Below are 21,907 nucleotides of genomic sequence, written 5' to 3'. Positions count from 1 at the left end.
ATTGAATGAAAGTCGTTTCTTTGTTTTAATGACTTTTCTTTAATTTCGAAAATATTTCATATCTTAGGGTGCCTGGGTGGCTCAGCCAGTCAAGCATCCAACTCTTTTTTGTACTATTTTTTTAATGTTTATTTATTTATTTTTGAGAGAGAGAGAGAGAGAGAGAGAGAGAGAGAGAGAGAGAGAGACAGCAGGGAAGGGCAGAGAGAGAGGGAAACGGAATCCCAAGCAGGCTCCGAGCTGTCAGCACAGAGCCCAATGCAGGGCTCGAACCCATGAACCATGAGATCATGACCTGAGGTAAAACCAAGACTCGGATGCTTAACTGACTGAGCCACCCAGGTGCCCTTTAAGCATCCAACTCTTGATCTCGGCTCAGGTCATGATCTCACAGTTTGTGACTTGAAGCCCCATGCTGGGCTCTGTGCTGCTTGGAATTCTCTCTCCCTCTCTCTGCCCCTTCCCCGCTTGTGCCGTCTCTCTCTCTCTCAAAATAAACAAATTGGAAAAAACTGTTTTTAATTTCATATTTGAAGGAAAAATTCTCCATAAAATTAGACTGGGGGTGGGGGTGGGGAGAGAAATACAGCTTCTAGGAAATTCAAGGTCTACTCACCCTGGACCACTTTTGCTTTCTCTTGTCTTCTGACCAGTGCTCCACCCCTCCCTTTCCTCACTACCCACCCCACCCCATCCTCTCCCAGCCTCTCCGATTCCAGGATGTTGTCTCTTCTGTGCTTGTTAAGGGGGATTCCATCTTGTAGTTCCTAGTAAAGGGCCCGAGTCCACACACACAGGCTTCTGCACCCTCTCCCAGGGCTCTGGAGAGTAGTTTGCAACGAAAAGATTAATGGTGCTTTCCTGATCTTCATGGCCTGTGTGTTTCTCATCATCTCCCTCTGGATGCAGTCGCTGGCTCTCATTCCAAAGCCACACATGGCTGGTCCTTGCTCCTCCCAGAGCAAGGAGACTTGCTAGGGCTGATGCTATGGAGCCAGCCAAGTCACCAGTCTCTTGCATAGTCAGAACCCCCCTCTTCTCTTTTCCTCCTGGTACAGCTCTGCTCAGTCTCCTTCACTGCCCACCTGACCTTTTGCTGGCCTCCTAACAAGCTTCCCCACCTCTGCCTCCTTCCCTTACAATCTTTCTTGTACACTGCAGCAAAATCGAGTCTTCCTGGGGCAAAATTTATATCGTCTTATAGCTCTGCTCAAGCATCTGCAGCAGATCTCTATTACGTGGGAAGCCCCATTTCTTAGAGTGGACCAGCAAATATGTACCAGGTCCTTTTTAGTGGGTACACATTAAGTGCCACAGAGGCTACACCATGAGCTCTGGGTCTAGTTTGGGGAACTAACCCAGACATGTGAAAAGTCACAAGGCTCCAGCCCCCACCTCCTTCCAGCAATCCAGTCCTGCGTGTGTGACAGGCAGATCTCACACTTGACATGTTTCAAACTGAATTTACTCTCTTCTCCCCAAATCTATGTTTTTTACATAATGGTTCCACTCTCCAGGCTCTCAAGACAAGATAGATGCATGTCACGAACATGGGGAGATTTGACGGGTGGAAGATTTTGGTCTTGTACTGTCCATCAAAATCCAACTGTCTAATTACTCACTTTCTTGGTTGTACTTAAGAACATAAAGGGACACAGAAACAAATAAGACATGCCCCCACTGCTGTGAGTGTATAATGTTCTGCGGGAGACACAGAGCTGCTTGTCCATTGTCAACTCATCCACCCAAGATGTGCCTCACAAGCCTGGGTCTCCAGATCCAACCTCCCCCCAACCCCCTCAACCATTCACTTCAGGAAAAGTGGACTAGGACGTCTCCAGGTATTTTCATGATTCTTCAGTACTTGTCATCTACCAAATCCCAACTGATCCAGATAGTAGAATCACCATAATATCCAGGTGTATCGGGAGCTAAGGGTAAAAACTATTAACAGAGATCCCTGCCATGGATGACTTTACAATGTGGGGAGAGAGGCTGACACCTGAACAGATGATTTCCCAATCATACTGTACGCGGCCAGACTATGGGGCTACAACAAACACAAAGAGAAGGGATCTTCTGGCCCGACCGAAGATTCAGGGAGATGTGGGGAAATTGGGGTGAGGAAGGAGGAAACCTGCCAACTGGAACGGGAGTGGGGAGTGGGTGGCTCACAGTGGAGAAACCAGAATTTGCACCCAGGTTTGTCTGACTCTCCAGTTCATGCTTTTCCCACCATCCTGTTACATGGTAGGCTTTCAATGGATATCCACCCACTGGATGAAAGAAGAAATAACAATACAGGAGGCGCCAATTCACTCCTACAACCTCTCAGAATAGTTTGGAGGTAAAATAAAGTCTGGAATTGAGAGGGGACTCCTCACTCTTGTCTACACCTCCTCAAAAAAAACCCTGCTAGTGTCCCGGGCTATGCAGACAATGGGAAAAGAAACAAAGGAAGCCTAGAGCTCCAAAGGCTACAGCAAAGAATCCCATAGAATCCCACGTTAAATCACGCTGGCCCCGGAAAACCCCTGGACAAGGAAAAGGGATCCTAATTCTCCTACACCCATCTCTTCTGAAATTCGGTTCTGGAAGGAGAGCCAGGGGATCAGAGCTGCGCGCCCACATCCTCGAGCGATTACATGGGGCTGCCTTCTCTCCGCCCACAACCCCCCTGCTCCACTGTGTTTGCAGAGCAGATGCCTCGGGCCAGCAGCCCCCCTTTCTGTACTTCCTGCTCCTTGGCCCCAGCCTCTGCCTTCCGTCTCTGTATGCTTGGCATACACGCAGCAAGCCTGGAGCTGGAGTGTGCCATCATTTCACAATTCACAAACCCCAAATAAGAGACAGGTGGTGGGATTCTCCCAGGGAATGGAAAGAAGGTCTCCAAGCCCACACTGTCTGAATCTGGCTGCCCAGGGAACAGCCCAGAGGTGGGCTGGGCTGAGGCTACTGTTTCAGGAGATTCTACCCAACCCTTTCTAGGCTGTTTGATCCCTTGGTCCCGGACATTTCTCCTCAGGATTTCCTCTTGGATCCTCCCAGTTCTTCGGGAAAGTCAAAACTCACTTTGAACAGTTCATGGAATCGATTTGTGGAAGAAGGAGTCAGCTCAATAAAATTACAATCATTTCTTTAGAGGAGGTTGTTATAAAATGGGCCTTGGAAAGTCACAGACTCCTTGGTACTGATATCTGGATCGATTTGGGGCTCAAGACACTTCATTGCCCACTAGGGAATTGTTTTATGATTTAGCTTCTCCATGATAGATTAAGACGGGCTTGCAAATTTTGCCACTGGGGCAAAAGACTACAACTACTTCCTTTACTTCAAGGAAATATTTTGGGTTCATCTCATCAGCCACTACCAGCAAACTTTTTTTAAATTTTCTGTAAAGGCCCAGAGAGTAAGTATTTTAGGCTTTGTGGGCCATAAGGTCTCTGTCATAACTATTCACCTTGTCCTATGTAGCACAAAAGAAGCCATCGGCACTAGGCAAATAAATGAGCAGAGCTGTGTGCTAATAAAACTTTATTTACAAAAACAGGCAGCAGGCTGGATTTCGACCACAGGCTGTAGTGTGCCAAACCCTGACAAAAACCCTGTGTTCTGTGCAGAAGTATCAGTTTGAGGAGCGAATGATGTTCACTGACACCCTTAGGAAGGAAGTTGCTGCTTTGGTATGAGAAAACTTTGAGGTCTACTTGTCTACTATTACCTAAGGAACCTAAAATAATATCAGAAGCTGCATATTAACACAATCCTCAGATGCTTTGTACACATTACATCTGGGGACCAGTGTGTCTCAAACACCTATCAAATTACAGGGGTGCCCAGGGGGCTCAGTCAGCTGAGCGTCCAACTCTTGATTTTGGCTCAGGTCACGATCCCAGGATCATGGGACTGAGCTCCTCATTGGGCTCTGCACTGAGCATGGAGCCTGCTTAAGATTCTCTCTCTCTCTCTCTCTCTCTCTCTCTCTCTCTCTCTCTCCCTCCCTCTGCCCCTCTCCCCCACTTACATGCTCTGTATGTATATCCCCCCCAAAAAAACTAAAAACAAAAAAAATTACAGACTCTGAGGTCTAAGGCATGCAACTCTGTCTTCAACAAGCTCCTAGCTGACACCGATGCTATCAGTGAATGAGGCTTCGATTAGCAAAGATCTGCTCTGGACCATCCTCTATAAATCCCAGTTCCAGGGTGAAACATGGGAGCAGATGGGTTCCAGCTGCCCACCACCAACAACCCCGTTTCTTAACCCCCAACAGATAATGCATGTGGAATACTACGCTAGATGTTACACAAAAGCAAAACCACCTGACAAAAAGACTCAGACCTTGGCTAAGAGGTTCTCGCAATCTTTTTTGGGGGGGGGGGGTGGGGGAGGAGGAGCTCATACACATAAAGAAATTAATCAGTATAAGAGGTCACATGAATGTCTAAGACAATAAGACATCAGTGAAAAATCCTGACAAAGGCTATGAACGTCTAGAAGGGATACCCCAACCCCTCTCATCCATCACAAGGGGAGGAACCCAAAGCTCCATGCCCCAGGAAGCAAGAATTTTGAATAGGTTCAAGCTCAGAAAGAAATTCAGGAAATGTTGCCAGCCAGGAACACTTAACATCATTCCTGCAGCCCACAATCTCAGGCTAAAATAATTAATATAATATGAGAAATTATAAGGCAATGAAAATGGAAACAACGGAAATAAGATTCTTGCTAGCAGCCCTAGATGTACCCTGAGGGCGATGCAGTCTGTGGCTGACCCTCAAATCTCTTATAAGCCGTGAAGATCAAAGCAAAACCAAGAGACTGACACCTTAGAACGTGCTGCCTCCAAGTGTTTCACACATATATATTCTTAGGTGTCTGAATATTTCCCCCCTAAATCTGGCTCAGAACTGCACCCCCACTCAGCAAGAGGGGCATCTGAAATTGGCATCCTCAAAAGCAAAGTCACTCCTAGGGCACGTCCCACGCAGATGCTGAATCCCTAAGATGGCGTCCAGATGTCACAGACCAGCCAGCAGTCAGAGCTCTCCCCAGTCTGGCAGCCACCCTCCTTTCCAGCTCTCTCTTCCACCACCCCTTGGTCCTAACCCTCTGCTCCCCACAGATTGCTATCTGCCCCCTCCCCTCCATTCCCACATCCAGCGTCATCTTCGTCCACTGCTCACTCCTCACCCTCACTGCTGAGGTCAACCCCACCGCTAGTAACCAACCCATACCTCGCCCTCTGCATACTGCACTGCTGCCTGGCACCCCCATGCTTGGCCCCAGCCCCACCCCTTCCACCGTCGGGGCCCCCTCAGCCACAAGTGCCATCCCCTACAATCACCACTCACCACCCTCTGGGCACCTCCTTGAGCACGGCTCTCTTTTTTGTTCCTTCCCTTTCTTGTTGGCCATGAGCTTTCAATCACTTGTGGAGTCCCTCACACATCACAGGTGTCCTGTAACAGTTACTATTTTTGTAAGTAAAGCCGTTACCCAAAGTCCTTGGGTCCCACACTGCTCTCCAGCCCCATGGTTTCTTGTACATCACCACCGTCCATTCGCAGTTCATGCTTTTCAGAACATTGTTGAGCCCATTTCATCTAGAAACGTCTAAGCCAGCTGCACACCTGGCCTCCCTTCCCCTGGGCAGGCATGTCCCTCAGTTTCTAACCAGTCTCTTCTCTCCTCGCCTCGTGGCACACCCACAATAGCTGTGGCTCTCTGATTAGTTAGACACCGATCCTGACCTTGTCCTTCCTGTAATGATCCTGGCACAGCCAAACTCCAAAATCTCAGACGCCTAGGTTTATGTAGCAATGTGGTCACAGCGCCTCATTTATCTCAACCGTAACGTCCTCTGTAACAAGCAGATGCCTCCCAGGTTTGTCCCGGTCACCGCTCCGAATGCCACCTGTCCCCACGCCACCCCCACGTGCAACCCCCCAGGCTGTGCGGTCGCCATGCCCTGGAAAACATGTCCTCCGGGACACCTGAAACCAGAACCTCCCACCCAAGACACTCATGAGAAACAGACCAGCCCTTGGCCACTTGCAATGGGAGAAAGACAGCTTCTAAGTCACGAGGGAGAATCAAGCTCCGGTTGGAAATACAAACTTTTCCTTTAAAGGAGAAGCTAACGTTGGCAGTACTACTCTTTTGAGCTGCTCTCCAACAAAGCTGGAAGAGCCATTTTGGGAGAGAGAGGGAAAGGAAGACAGTGTGAGTGACAAATGGAGAGAAGGAGACAAAAAGAGAAAAGTGAGAGGAGGGAGGCGCGGAGGGGGGAGGAGGTGGGGGGGGCAGAGTGAAGGAATGAAGACCCAAAGGGGAAGGAGCAGAGGGGGAGGGCAGAGGAGGGGACGAAGAGGGAGGAAAAGGCAGGGAAGACAGGCTGTGCTATGCTGGCTCACAAACAAGGGCCACCAGTTCTGTGGTGAGTTTGATGGTGTCCCCTGGGAGCTCTAACATCCATGAGGGGACAGGGTCTCCATGGGCTTGTATAACACTGGGCTGGGCTGGGTGGACCCCAGAGCCCCCTGGGGCCCAAAACAAACAACCAAACAGAACTGGAGGAATTGATCTCCAAAGGCTATTGTTAACCTCTGCTCTCAGTATTTACGACTGATGCCAGATCTTGACCATACGTTGGGATCAGCCCCATGTTCCAGAGCATCTATTAATAACACTGCCTTTCCCTCGCAAGTGTTCCATTTAGATGTTACATTACTTGGTCCTCCTATTAATAGGAGACACAGGAAACTGAGACTGAAGTCTCTGGACAGAATGAAATACTTAAATGTCGTCATTCTCAGAAAAGGAGGAAGCCGACGTTGGTCACCGGAAAAGACCAGAAGGATTCTGTCTTGGGGGAGCAGGACTTGAAATAGTTCTCGGTGTAACATGATAGTGGAGATGGGGGGAGGCAGCCGGATGGGGCTTCACAAGACAAGGCTGTAGGTTGCATACGCCGTGGATACTGAAATAGTAATTTCTGGAAACAGTCACTTAAGATCGGGTGGCAGGGGAAGAAAAGTCCACAGTGATAGCTTCTGAAAGGTAAAGCGGAATGATCCACAGATGAATCATGTTTGAGGAATCTCGTGTAATAGAGAAAATCTGCAATAACTTCTGGTTAGTGGTTAAATGTAGCTATGAATTATTCATTCTCAACTGCACATCATGAAGGCTCCAGTGAAGACCTTTTAGCTTTTCCAGTATCAAGAGTCTACTTGAAGTCTATTGGAAGGAAGGGAGGGAGGGAGGGAGGGAGGGAGGGAGGGAGGGAGGGAGGAAGGAAGGAAGGAAGGAAGGAAGGAAGGAAGGAAGGAAGGAAGGGAGGAAGGAAGGAAATACATTAGTTTCAAGGCGATCTGTGGGAAGAAACGGACCCAAGATATTTTCTCACCACAAGGAGGTGAAGGAGAAATGGGGAAGAGGTTTAGTCCTTACATAATAAATGGCAAGGAGTGTATAATCCATTGAGCATCCTGACAATGAGAAGAAATCTCCTGGAAAATGTGAGAAAATACCACTTGTCCCTCCTGCCCTCATCCTTCACTCCCAAGGACTCACGGGTCCATATTATTTACTCAGCCATCCATTCATTCAGCGAGTTCTACAGAAGCCATATGGATGGAAGTCAGCAGGTTCTCCCCGAGCATCTTCTGTGAGCCAGACCCCGTGCTGGAGGCCAGAGATGCCGGCGTGAAGGAGACATGGCTTGTGCCTTTGGTGAGCTCCAGGCTGAAAAGGTCTCAGACTCATGGAATTACTAGAATTTTAGATTCATTAATGGGATCTGAGTCCGCTAAAGGATGAACTGAGAAGTCCCATGGAGACCAAGATTCACCCAGAGCAGACACCTTGAGGTGGGTGAATGCTTCCTAGTTTGCTCGTGGATGCTCTGAGATGTCCCACACATCTCTTTCTGCCTTGCGTCCCAGGGCTAAGGGTTGCATTTATCTACAGTAAGTACCCCAGGCCGGCTTTTCTCATACATTTAGCTCCTCCAAAGCTTATTATGGGACTCTGATTCAATGACCCTGATTTTAGTAGCTCTCTGAATTATTATTTTTCTCTAAGCCACCTCAAATCATTGCTGGAAGAAGGCAACTTACAAAAAAATAAATAAATGAATGTAATCGGAGTGTTGGGAGAGACCCGGATCGACATAGGAACCCCAAGATTCCAGTGCGTCCTGTCGGGACAGGGAAGACCAAGATACCCTGGGCCACTCAGAGTTGGGGAAGACACCCCAGGATCAGCCGTGAACCTGGCACAAGCCACATCTGGATCAGTGAAGTCTGAGGAGTGAGCTGACATCCAACATCAGCTTTCCTATACAATCCAACACATGGTCTCCGCTGACACCAGCTCTCGGCACAGAAACCACGTGCTCCACATTCCCTGTGACACCAGCCAGGTAAGTGAGGGGCTCCAGGGAGGCCACACTGGCAGCAGGTGGTTTCCCCTCCTACCCTCACCCCCGGCCTCATGGAGTGACAGCTTCAGTGACTGGCCTTACTTACATCCATGGGTGCAGAACATTCTCTGAGGAACGAAGTCCTCGACGACAGCTGGCTTCTGTGTGTCTTCAGTTGTCACAACGTCTTTGCTTCAAGCCACAGGACTTGGAACTTTCTAGAGCACTGAACCCCAGACCACTTGTAGATATCCCTTTATGGGGGGGGGGGGGGGAGGGAGAGCAATGTTGCATTACAAACTTTTTATTTATTTATTTATTTTTAATCTTTATCTTTGAGAGAGAGAGACAGCGTGTGAGCAGGGGAAGAGCAGAGAGAGAGGGAGACACAGAATCCGAAGCAGGCTCCAGGCTCTGAGCTGTCAGCACAGAGCCAGACGCGGGACTCAAACTCACGAACCGTGAGATCATGACCCGAGCCGAAGGTGGACACTCAACCGACTGAACCACCCAGCGCCCCAGCATTACAAACTTTTGCATCACTCGCACTTTCTTTCCAACTTGATACCTCCCAAGTACCCCAGGCACTGAAGGGATCTCAAAGAGAGTCTGTTTAGGAGGGCTACACCTATTGATATCTATCAATCTAGAAATTTAAACAGAATGTTACATTTACTATTTATTTAAGATAATAATTACTCAATTTTATTATTAATGTTTAAGTTCTTAAAAATTATTGTTAAATTGTTATGATTATGTGTTAACATAATTTTTTTAAATAACAATAGCTATTTTCAAAAAAAAATTCTTAGTGAGAACAGTGGCATTAGTTTACATTAAAAAAAAACTCATTGAGGGGCACCTGGAGGGCTCAGTCAGTTGAGCGTCCAACTCTTGATTTCGGCTCAGGTCATGATCACAGGGTTATGGGATTGAGTCCTGTGTCGGGCTCCATGCTGGGCGTGGAACCTGCTTGGGATTCTCTCTCTCTCCCTCTCTGTCTTTGTCTCTGTCTCTGTCTCCCCCTCTCTCTGCCCTCTCCCCACTCTCAAAATAAATAAAATCTCTTCAATATCTGGCTTAATTGAACACAGATTCTCATATCCACTTCTGAATTCAATTTGTTGCAATATCAGATATCATGCATCCTCTCGAAAATTCTACCGTATAATCGTGGGAGGAGAGCGAAACAAAGCCAAACATCCTAGGATTATTGTGGAAATAGTTTTGCTCTCACAGATCCCCTGGGAGTGTCTCCAGAGCTACCAGGGCTGTCCAGATAGCTTACGATCAAAGTAGGTCTCACTTCCCCCTCAGACTATCGCCCCCATTCTTCAACGCCGCTAGTTATCAGTTACCTGAGCAGTCTTCTAGAACTATGGACACATAAATGTAAATATATGGATGTACAGTTTTGGCTAATGTTTTTTTAAATTAAGTATGAGCGCACTCTACCCCTCACCTAGGGTTTTCTGCTCCACATGTTGGGGTGCTTGCATTCTAGCATGTGTCATTACGTCATTTCCGTCTTTTCTGCCGGTCTCTTTCCTCCATTAGATGGTAAAACAATGTGTAACTCTGTGTGGTGCCACAGCGTCCGGGTGGGTTGCTGAACCGCTACTCTAAGTTGCCACTGTCTCCAGCGAAGGACACGGAACTTAATGGGAATAAAGTGGCCACGTGGCAAGAACAGACGTCGCCTATATTAGTCCAGCTCTCTTCTGCCTTCTAGTTCCCTAAGAAGGCAAGCAACTGAAGTATTCAACATTTGAGAAAAGATCCAAATTTTCACTGTATTGCTGGGACTTACCAAGTATTATACTTGGGGTTTATTCACTGGGGCAAAAAGACTTGTACTGAGCTACCCAGGGGATTCTCTCTCTCTCTCTGTCTGTGCCCCTCACTTTCGCTCGCTCTCTCTCTCAAAATAAGATAAATAAAAATATATATATTTTTAAAGCTGGAAACAGGTAAACACGCTGAGCAGACGGAAACTTGGGTCTGCCATTCAAGGGAGTTTGGTGCAACAGATACCTATTGAAACATCAAATACATAAAAGCAGTAAGAGAAGTCTGAGGCGGATGAAATGATCCGGAAATTTAAAAAATGATCTGGGAATAAGGAAAAGAAAGACAATGAAGACAAAGCCTTGGGGCCTGTCTGCCTTGAGTGGCTGGAGGAAGAACATCTCCAGGTAAGTCCCGGGACTTAAAAACTTCACTCAAAAATAGCTCCTCGTCACACAACACCCGCAGCCCTTAATCTAACCCAACTCCTTTATCTCGCAGAGGAAGAAAACCCAAGCCCAGAGGGCTGATTTATCGAAGGCCTCACAACTGCTTAGTAGCAAAACTGAAACGAGATGGTTAAGTGATCGCTGGGGATGAGCATTGACTTAGCCACTTAACCTTGCAGGTGCACCGTACGATACGGCTGGATTCACAGGAGCCTGAGAACAAACCAGAAACTTCATTGATCTCTGTCTGCTACATCAGCCCAGCACTGTAACTGTGCCCGACCACACAATCAGCTCAGGGTTCAAACCATATCTTACTCATCTCGTCGTCACCGCCCCTCGGCCCCGAGGTCCCCCACCACTGTCTCTGCCACCCGGCTTATTACAGAGTAGAAAATTCACAGCTGATGTTCTTTTTCTGAATGTGCACACGATTATAGATTCCTACGGTTGAAAGAACTTACGAGTACATCTACTATTAGTGTGACCTCTGTGGCAACAGACCCAGAGTAGTTCAGTGACCAGATAAGCCAGGAGAATCAGACCAAAATTCCAGTCTCCTGTTTCTTTCCATTTCACTGCCAACCTTTAGTGCAGGAGTCTTATTCTAAAGACAAACTCCTTAGTCTCCAATTTCTCCAAATGAAGCCCTCTCCCCTTAAGACACTTCTTTATTTTCTGCCACGAAGCCCTCTGCCCTTAAGACACTTCTTTATTTTTTTTTTAATTTTTTAATGTTTATTTATTATTGAGAGACAGAGACACAGAGCATGAGCAGGGGAGGGGCGGTGGGGGGGGACACAGAATCGGAAGAAGGCTTGAGGCTCTGAGCCGTCAGCACAGAGCCCGACGCGGGGCTCGAACTCACAGACCGCGAGATCATGACCTGAGCCGAAGTCGGACGCTTGACCGACTGAGCCACCCAGGCGCCCCTAAGACACTTCTTTAAAAATGAGCTCCAGGGTCCCGAAAGTTTGTGGAGTGCTATAAGCTACCCCTCTCTTGAACAGCTGAGATGCTTATGACCATATTAAAGACCTCGGCGACTCCTGCAACAAAGAAACCTGGGTCACTCTCTAAGAATATTTCTCAAACTTATTTGACCATGGAACGCAGGCTCTTGCCCTGCTCCTGCTGTTATCCATTCAAAACCCCGAAGGTTTCCAGGGATCGCACTTTGGGAGACACCACATTTGTCTAATTAGCAAGATTTCCTTTGTCGGTCCCAAGCAGACGTGTCAAGACTGACAGGTCCTCAGTGTGGGAACCAGGTGGGGAAGCGACGAGAGCCAGAGAAGGAGAGAGAAACGACAAACATCCCAGTCTGAGAGCCATCTGCTCTGCCAGCCACAAAGGCTGAAACAGCTATTTGGGAAATTTGGGGTCCTGGCCACAAGCGTCGGACACTGATCTCCAACCAAGACTTCTTGTGGGAAAATGGGCTCTTTGGGTGCTCACGGCCACACGTCGCTAGCACCGGGCGTCACTGGGCTTTGGGCACCATTACCAGCCATGCTCTCTCCTCATGTCCTTCTAGGTACTTCCACAGCTGCTCAGGCTTCTCCTGGCTCACTTCACCACTTTGGCCCAAACCCAACCACATCTGGAACACTGACCACAGCCTTCTAATAAGTCTCCTGGCCCAACCCCCTCTCCCCTGCCATTTACCTTACCCCCTACAGGGACACTCATTTTCTTAAAACAATCCTTCACCTGCTTCAAGACACAAAAGAACATTCTGAACTCCACAGCATCCAAAGCTCCCCTTAACATAAGAAAGCACAGCTATGCAATGTCCTTTCTCGGTGCTTCCCCGTGCAACTTCCACCACGCCGGGCTCATGTCCTCTGTGTCAACTGAGCCGGCCGGCCATAAGCAGTCTGACTGCCAAGGCTCCACCTTTGCTGCTGTTTGCCTCTTGCCCATCCAATCCTGTCCGGGCTCATGCAGCTCCCAGCTCCAGACCCTGGCTGTACAAACCCTTCCGCGACTTCTCGCGCTTGTAGACACTGGCCACCTAGCCCCATGTGCATTTGCACAGCTTTACTGTTTCCTGAATTTTCTGCTGGGTAATAAACTCAGGAAGAAAAAAAAAAAAGACTATGCCTTATGACATTCAAGGCACTTAGGAAGCATTCAAAAAAAACCCTCTTGCTGAATAAAGGAATTAATCCACATTTGACCTCAGAACTGTAAGTTAAGCAGAAAACTTCACGCCTATAACACGCTAGGGAAACTAACCTTATTCTGGCCCTCAAAGGCATTTAAGCTTTTCTAATTCGATTGATCTTTGTTTTCTTCAACCGGAAGAAGACAGATTGTGTCCCATCCCGGAGGACCCGGCGGGTTTTTGTTCTTTTTTTTCAAGATTTAGTTGTGCTTTCTGCTACCTTCTCGCAGGCTTCTTGCCACGGGCAGCCCCCAGAGGAGAGTCTAGACTGAGTATATTACATGATATTTAAGCACGTATCTCTAAATTTTCCAAAGGTCTGGCCAAAAGAGTGTTCTTCTCAAGAACGTATTTTCTGTCGACAATTGTTTCTTCATTCATTCTTTGAATTATTCAACACGCGTTTAGCAAGCAAGTCCTTGAGATGCAGAGGTGGTTAGAAGCCATGAGGCACCCACAGTCGAAAACGCTTTTGCTCAAAATGCATCAAAGGTATACACCTGCAACAAAATCACCTGAGGGAAGTGATTTAAAAAAAAAAATACAGGTTTCCCTGGACACTACAGAAAATTTCTTTAAAAAAATTTTTTTTAAGTTTATTCATTTTTGAGAGACAGAGAGAGAGCATGAGCGGGGGAGGGGCAGAGGGAGAGGGAGACACAGAATCCGAAGCGGGCTCCAGGCTCCGAGCTGTCGGCACAGAGCCCGACGCGGGGCTCGAACTCATGGACCGCGAGATCGTGACCTGAGCCGAAGTCAGACGCTTAACCGACTGAGCCACCCAGGCGCCCCGAACACGTCTTATTCACTAAGTCTGTGGTGGAGCCTGGAATCTGCATTTTTAAAAAATCTCTCCAGGTGATTCTGACAGACTCAAGTTTGAGACCCACTGGCCAGTGGAAAAGACAGGCTTAGAAGGAGCTCATTATAAACAGTGGTGCCTGCTTACGATGCGAGGGGAGTTCATGGTATGTAACTGAGACGCACAGACAGGAACAGAGTAGTGGTACAAAGTCAGGTGTGCTGATGAGAAAGACCTACATGCAAATTCTGACTCTGCCACCGACCTGCTGTGTGATTCACGCCGTGTGTCCTTCTATATAAAATAGGAAAAATACCCACCTCACACAGCTATCATTAGGTTTCAGTGAGATCATATTTATAAAAAGGGCTTCACATAAATCTTAGGACACAATAAACATCACTGAATTCATCACGACTGTTTAATTATATTTTCTCTATTTTTCTCTAAAGTTTATTGAATTTGAGGAAGAGAGAGAAAAAGCAGGGGAGGGGAGGAGAGAGAGAGAGAGAGAGAGAAAGAGAGAGAGAGAATCCCAAGCAGGCCCCGTGCTGTCAGCGCAGAGCCCAATGTGGGGCTCAAACTCATCAACTGTGAGATCATGACCTGAGCTGAAGTCAAGAGTCAGAGGAGCTCAACCAACTGAGCTACCCAGGCGCCCCCTGGTCATTTAATTATTAAAATATTTAAGAGAGAGAGAGCACTCTCCCTCTCTCTTCCTCCCAAGAACAAATAAATAAAAATAAATAGACATTTAAAAGAGAGAGGGCGGACCAGAAAGTCTTTCCTGAGAAAACTGGTATCTGAACTTAGTTTTAAAGCAGTGTCTCCCAAGTGTAAGTGTATTCTTGCAGCCCACAGATTTGGAGAATTTTTAAAATTTTGTATCTACGATTCTATCATTTGAAACTCTTCATACAATACTCATGGGGACCCGATACTGCCATGCACTTTCATTGGCTGCCTTTTCATTTGTGTCCCTGACTGCACGGATGCCAGATGGGAGCCAGATCAAGTCAAGAGCCAATCACAAATGGGACACGGTGGGAGAGCCGAGTCATGGAATGGCTTGGCCTGTTCAGTCCGCTCACCACAGACGTCAGTGCCACGTTCGTGCTGTGAGCAGATGTGTGGGGCGGACTCTGACTCCCCACATCCCGACACCTACCGGTTCCTAAGCAGAAACCTGAGGCAGAAATACACAAAGCGGATGGTTCTGTCTCTAACTCTGGTAATAACTGCACGAGATACTCATTTGGAGCTATTTCAATGCCGCCGCAACGCTAAACTTGATCTTCAAGTGAATAGACAAGTTAGCAAATTATCAAATGATACCTCATTAAAACTGACATTTGACCATTTCCTACTCGCCAAGTTTGGTGAAGTATGAGATTCGATTTTCCTGGACTTATAAACCTTTGAGGCTATTATTAACACTTTGTTTAACATACTCATACCAATGGGCATTTTCTGCGTGCATATTAATTACATTTAAATAACAGACCCAGATTAGGGGCGCCTGGGTGGCTCAGTTGGTGACTTTTGGTTTTGGCTCAGGTCATGATCTCACAGTTTTGTGAGTTCGAGCCTCCAATCGGGGGGCTCTGTCCTGACAGTGTGGGGCCTGCTTGAGATTCTCTCTTTCCCTCTTTCTCTGCCCGTCCCCTACTCGTGGGGTCTCTGTCTCTCTCAAAAATAAATAAACTTTAAAAAGTTAAATAGGAGTGCCTGGGTGGCTCAGTCAGTTAAGCGTCCACCTTCGGCTCAGGTCATGATCTCATGGTTTGTGAGTTGGAGCCCCACGTTGAGCTCTGTGCTGACAGCTCAGAGCCTAGGACCTGCTTCGGATTCTGTGCCTCCCTCTCTCTCTCTGCCCCTCCCCTACTCACACTGTGCTTCTCTCTCTCTCTCAAAAATATATAAACATTTAAAAAAAATTTTTTTATCAAATAAATAAATAAATAAATAACCGAGATTAAACATAGAGCAGGTCCTGAGGCCACCTGGTTCCACTCTATCTTTACCCACCCACCCACACTAGTGGTTAGTTTCAACCAACTACATCATTTGACACAGTAAAATAATGTTTTTAATTTATTTTGTTGAGTTTATAGTTATGTGTGATTTCATTTCTAAATCTGGTTCGGCTTTATCGTTGCAAAAGAACTATAAGCGTAAGAAGCATAAACCTAGTTTTACGTTTGTACATATTTTAATGATGTCCATATAATCAATTACCCTGAGAGGCTGCAAAAAATTTTTTCCTATAAACTATGTCTATACATTGTTCAGGTTTGAGGAACATTGAATTGGATAATCCCAAGGGAAGACGTTTAGCGAGCTGAGTCTATCCATCGGTACCTGTCTCCCATGAAAAGCTTTTCCACTCCCCCTTTTTCACCAAGGGTAAGCCGCGGAGAATCCGTTCCTTCTGAAATCCATGACCAAAGCCACCCCCGCAGCATGTCTGTTCCGCACAGCCTCCTGTGCCATTTCGTTAACTTTCCAGAGCACCCTGCATCAGCATCGGCAAAAGTACTATTCTGGGGGGGTGGCAGGAGGAGCTGAGGTGGGGGGCTCTAGAGAATATCTTCTTTGAATGTGAAACACCATTTACCTTATACTTGAAGCCATATTGCTGGCCCTAAGAACTGTGGCTAGTGGTGTGGCCGGGAATTGCTGAGATGTGATCAGAAGAAATGACATGGGTCTAGACGGCACTGTGCCTTGTCACCACGCTCACCTAACCTCTCATTTAATAAGGAGAATGTGTTTTAACACCTCGTGACCCGTGGGGTGGATGCGTACCACTTCCCTAATGCGTATCGCTGGATCACACAGTAGAAACTATAATAACCTCATCATGGGGATGGATTTGAGTGTATTTCTGAATAGCATCACAGTACTTCTCCAACAGTCCCAAGGAACTGTGGCTGAATAAATTTGGGAACGAGTCGGCAATGACAATTATGATTTATGCTCCTACCAAGCACTGGAGCGAGACTTTTAGAGGCTCTGAGCACCGGAAGTATTGTAGCACCCTCCCCCTCTCACCCCACCAAGTACTTAGTTATAAAAAGAAAAAACACCACTATAATATAGCAGTAAGTATAAGAACATTCAGTAAAGTTTCTTTTTTTTTTTTCACTTGTGATTTTTTCAGTACTTCTTTGGAAAACCAAGTATCAGCCTATTTCCAAAAGAAACTGGAAATGCCCCTGCTCGTGCCTTAATCACCTTTGTGCAAAGCAACATCGAAGTGTATCTAGACTTTTCACACGCACCATCTCACTTGAGACCAGGACTCGTATGTTCCATACAGTCTGGAGATAACAAATATGGGGCCATTTGTAATGTGTCGAACTCTTTTTTTTTTTTTCTATTTACCTGCCCAAGAACTTCACCAGACTTTTCCTTGCCCTGCCCAACTCAAATGAGGATTTATATCTTAAACACTGAAATCCCTTTCAGGATTCGTACTCCTTGGGAGGTTAGGCCTGGAAATGAGACCTTCGGCCTATTTCAGCGTGCCTTCTGTCTCCCAGACTATTCTGCCCAAGGCCTGAAGCTCCAGGTGATAGGATCACCAGCGAGTGCAAAGTCTTTGCATCTCATTCATAGGATAACATTAGACTTTCGGAGTGTCTTTGATTGAATATGTTTCATAAATGCTGGCAACTATGTGATCAATTGGAAAATTAAAGTAGGGAGACCCGGGATCCTAGAACTGGAATTTACTCCAACTAAGCATACAGCGCAGCAGAGCGCCCCCCACCTTTTTCTGGAGGATGTGGGGTACCTGTGGAAGCAGGAGAGGGGCCAAAGTTAGCACCATTGCTCATAAAAATGAGGAAGGCAAGTAAATATTGCAAAGTCATGAAGAGATAATAGTAAGACCATCAGTCACCTCCTATCCTGCAAAAACAAAGTTTGCCATCAAAAACACAGCAAAAGGATTAGAAAGTCACTTTTCACGGTCCTTTGGGGGATCCACGTAAGTCTAGAATTTACATCCTAACTTGACAGCCCTTTGGCAAGGAATGACTGAACAAAAGGTTTAAAAGTTTTTTCACCTCCAAACATGATATTAAACAACAGTTAATTTGCTTTTTACATGACACTTAATGTTCAAATGAGAGGGTTTTTGTTTTTTTTTTTATGATTCTTCTTACATGAGAGGGGTCTCAGAGAAGAGTGAACACTCAGTGTCGGAGAGGAGGGTGAAAGGTAAGGACTTCTTGTCTCAGAGGTTTGAGCAAACCCATGAGAGAAGAAGCGTGATCAGGAGAAAGACACCAGCTCTGCCCATCGTCAAACCAAATTTGGGGTTATATCCTGATATCCAGATTGACTAGTCATCGGTCTCTGGGAATAACTATTCTCTACTTTCTGCTTTTTAAAAATTAGCCCTGCGTGTGTTTACATACCCAAAGCCCACCAAGTGTTCACGTGTGAGTTTACTCCTCTTCGTTTGTATTCATGAAGACATTAGTTCCTTTCTTCAATGTTCACAGCTCATGAGAAGCAGGAACTGAGGCCAGTACTCCTCAGAGCAAGCCCACTGCTTACACCATTTCTCGGTCACCTGCCTCTCTGGACATCCTGATCTCACAGAATAACCAAGCAAGAGAAATTTATTGAACTCCCTTACGTCCTCAAAGACGATAGTATATGAGGCTTCAATGACAGCCCTCTGAGAATGTTCTCAGCAACAAACAACACTGTGCTAGGCATATAATAAGACCCTAATAGAATATATATTGACAGGTCAGCAAATACTAATGGGTTAGGCTACACAGTGAGTTATAGAGATCACCTAAGACATGTTCCTTGCTAGACGAGGTGATTATGACCCAAAACACCAGGGATTCCAAGAAGTAAGATCTGAGGTGGCCAGAGGATCTGAAACTCAGGCTGGCCTTTAGAGACGGTGGCATTTAGCTAACATAAGAGGACAGACGAAGATATTCAGAGTACATGGGATGGGGTGAAAACTGCAGTGGACACTGTAGCGATTGAAGACTTAGCCATAAAAGTGAAAATGGTGTGAGTGCTGATATGGACCGTGACTAACATTAATTGGACTAGAAGACATAGAAAATTTATATTGCCCTGTATAGATGAGAAAACTGAAATGCAGACAGGTTTAAAAAAGACTTGCACAAAATTGAACCGCTAACAGGTGGCAAAATTAAAATTAAAAACTCAACACCGCAAAAATGAATAATCCAATTAAAAAATGGACAGAAGACATAAATAGACATTTCTCCAAAGAAGACATCCAGATGGCCAACAGACACATGAAAAGATGCTCAACATCACTCATCATCAGGAAAATACAAATCAAAACCACAATGAGATACCACCTCACACCTGTCAGAAGGGCTAAGATCACCAACACAAGAAACAACAGGTTTTGACAAAGATGTGGAGAAAGGGGAACCCTCTGGCACTATTGGTGGGAGTGCAATCTGGTACAGCCGCTTTGAAGAACAATATGGAGGTTCCTCAAAAAGTTGAAAAGGGGTGCCTGGGTGGCTCAGTCAGTTAAGCATCTGACTTCAGCTCAGGCCATGATTTCATGGTTCGTGAGTTCGAGCCCCGCATCAGGCTCCGTACTGACAGTGTAGAGCCTGGAGCCTGCTTCAGATTCTGCGTCTCCCTCTCTCTCTGCCCCTCCCCTGCTCACACTCTGTCTCTCTCTCTCTCTGTCTCAAAAATAAACATTTTTTTTAAAGTTAAAAAATAGAACTGCCCTATGATCTAGCAATTGCACTTCTAAGTATTTACCCAAAGAATACAAAAATGCTGATTCAAAGGGATACATGCACCCCAATGTTGATAGCAGCAATAGCCAGACTATGGAAACAGCCCAAGTCTCCATCAATTGATTAATGGATAAAGAAGATGTGGTATATATATTCAGTGGAATATTACTCAGCTATAAAAAAGAATGAAATCTTGCCCTTTGCAACAACATGGATGGAACTAGAATGTATTATGCTAAGTGAAATAAGCCAGTCAGAGAAAGACAAATACCACATGATTTCACTCATATGTAGAATTTCAGAAACAACACAAATGAGCCAAAGGAAAAAAATATAGAGAAAGAGAGAGAGAAACAAACCCAGAAACAGACTCAACTATAGAAAACAAACTGATGGTTACCAGAAGGGAGGTAGGTGGGGGGTAGGTCAAATAGGTGATGGGGATGAAGGAGGGCGCTTGTCGTGATGAGCACTGGGTGATATATAGAAGTGTTCAATCACTATACTGTCACCCGAAACAGGTATTACACTATATGTTAAGTAACTGGACTCTAAATAAAAACGTAAAAATAAGAAGCTTACTCTTTTAACCTGGCCTATTCCACTCTTTCTACCATACTATGATTTTAAGTGAGAAAATTTATATGTTGCATTAATTAAAACAAATGACTGGGCGCCTAGGTGGCTCAGTCGGTTGAGCATCCCACTTCAGCTCAGGTCATGATCTCACAGTCCGTGAGTTCGAGCCCCGCGTCGGGCTCTGTGCTGACAGCTCGGAGCCTGGATCCTGCTTCAGATTCTGTGCCTCCCTCTCTCTGACCTCACTCCCCCATTCATGCTATGTCTCTCTCTGTCTCAAAAATAAATAAACATTAAAAAAAATTATTTTTAAACAAATGACCAGAAAAACAAACAAAAACCATATGACTGTTATTTAAGGTGATAGCTATTACAATTTGAATGATGTGGCAAACAGATTTCCCAAATACCTGCTATTAACCCATTAGTCTTTATCAATAGTTTCAACCATTGATAGCAAGGGTTTTGCCTCCATTATCTTTACTAAATAAGATATTTTTGAAGTTATGATGCAATAGCAATAGTTATCTGAAAAACACAATTAATAGCTTTTAAATAGAAACGTTCATCATTATAACTATAAAAAAAGGTCTGTCTTCAAATAAGAAAGTAGCCAGGAGGAAATCAGAGTGCTGGGAATTTGGGATTTGGGACTTTAGAACAGTTTTCAGTTCACGGAAAAATGTATCACTCTCACCCAAAGTCCAGCGTTCACATTAGGGTTCGCTCTTGGGGTGGTACATTCGGATGAAGTTATAATGACACGTGTTTACCATTTGGTATCGTGCAGAATAGTTTCAGTGCCTTAAAAATCCTGTGCTCGGCGTATTCATCTCTCCCTTCCCACTAACGCCCAGCAAACACCAATCTTGCTGCTGTCTCCAGACTTGTGCTCCTTTCCAGAATGTCAGAGTTGCAGACTGCAACGTTTTCAGATCAGCCGTCTTTCACTTAGTAATAGGCATTCAGTCGTCTCAGGGCCTGATAGCTAACGTCTTTTTACCGCAGCATAATATTCCATCGGGTGTGCCACAGTTTATCTGTTCAGGTTATGCATTTGGCAATTACAAACAAAGCTGCTATAAACATCGCCAATACCTGAGGCAAGCTTCTGGATGGACATATGTTTTCAATTCATTTGGGCATTAAGGAGCATGAGTGTTTAATCATAGGGTAAGCGCATGTTTAGTTTTATTAAAAAACAAAAAAACAAACAAACAAAAAACACCTACCAAACTATCTTCCAAACTGGCGGCACCATTTTGTATTCCCACCGGCAGCGAGTGAGAGTTCTTGCGGCTCCACCCACACCAGCATTTGGTGATGTAGGTGTTCTGGATTTTGGCCATTCTAACCGGTATGCAGTGGTAAAGCACTGCCATTTTCATGTGAGGTCTTCTAATGACGTATCATGTTGAACATCTTTTCATCTGCTTACTTGCTATGTGTGTTCTTCCTTGGGGGGAAGTCTGTTCAGGTCTTTGGCCCCCTTTTTAATCAGACCGTTCCTTTTCTTATTGAATTTTAAGAGGTCTTGGCACATTTTGGATAACCATCCTCTATCAGATGAGTTTTTGCCCATAGTTTCTGCCTGTCTGTGGCTTGTATCATTGTCTTGACATTGCCTTTCAAAGAGCAGGGGGTTCTCATTTTGATGAAGCCTAGCTTATCGATTCTTTCAAGAATCAGGTCTTTAATAGGTGATGGGGATTAAGGAGTAAATTTGTTGTGAGGAGCACCAGGTGATGTATACAATTGTTGAATCACTATATTGCACACCTGCAACTAATATAACACTGCATGCAAACTACCTTGAATTAAATTAAAAAATTAAATAAAAAAAAAAAAGAAAGTATCATATCCCTAGTGTTGTGTCTAACAAGTCATTGCTATAGCTGAGGTCACCTGAGGACACCTAGACTT

The 21,907-nt window shown here is 45.6% G+C and overlaps 1 protein-coding gene across 8 annotated transcripts in view; it reads right to left on the bottom strand.

Moving 5' to 3' along the window:
• Positions 1 to 21,907, bottom strand: part of DDR2 (discoidin domain receptor tyrosine kinase 2) — a 149,798-nt gene that overhangs the window by 116,539 nt on the left and 11,352 nt on the right. For 3 of the 8 annotated variants that reach the window (XM_019465742.2, XM_053908943.1, XM_019465741.2), the window contains exon 2: positions 8,535 to 8,682. The exons of 4 other annotated variants lie outside the window; for them this stretch is intronic. In XM_019465742.2, the coding sequence (XP_019321287.1) occupies positions 8,535 to 8,540 (6 nt within the window). In that variant the 5' untranslated portion in view covers positions 8,541 to 8,682. Of the gene's footprint in view, positions 1 to 5,499; positions 5,885 to 8,534; positions 8,683 to 21,907 lie in introns of those variants that run through there. One more of the 8 variants, XM_019465744.2, reaches the window with a different exon arrangement.

This window comes from Panthera pardus, unplaced genomic scaffold (assembly GCF_024362965.1).
Source record: "Panthera pardus isolate Hobbes unplaced genomic scaffold, ASM2436296v1 HiC_scaffold_21, whole genome shotgun sequence".
NCBI lineage: Eukaryota > Metazoa > Chordata > Mammalia > Carnivora > Felidae > Panthera > Panthera pardus.
Note: the sequence above shows the minus strand (reverse complement) of the source record. Positions and strands in the feature narration are given on the sequence as shown.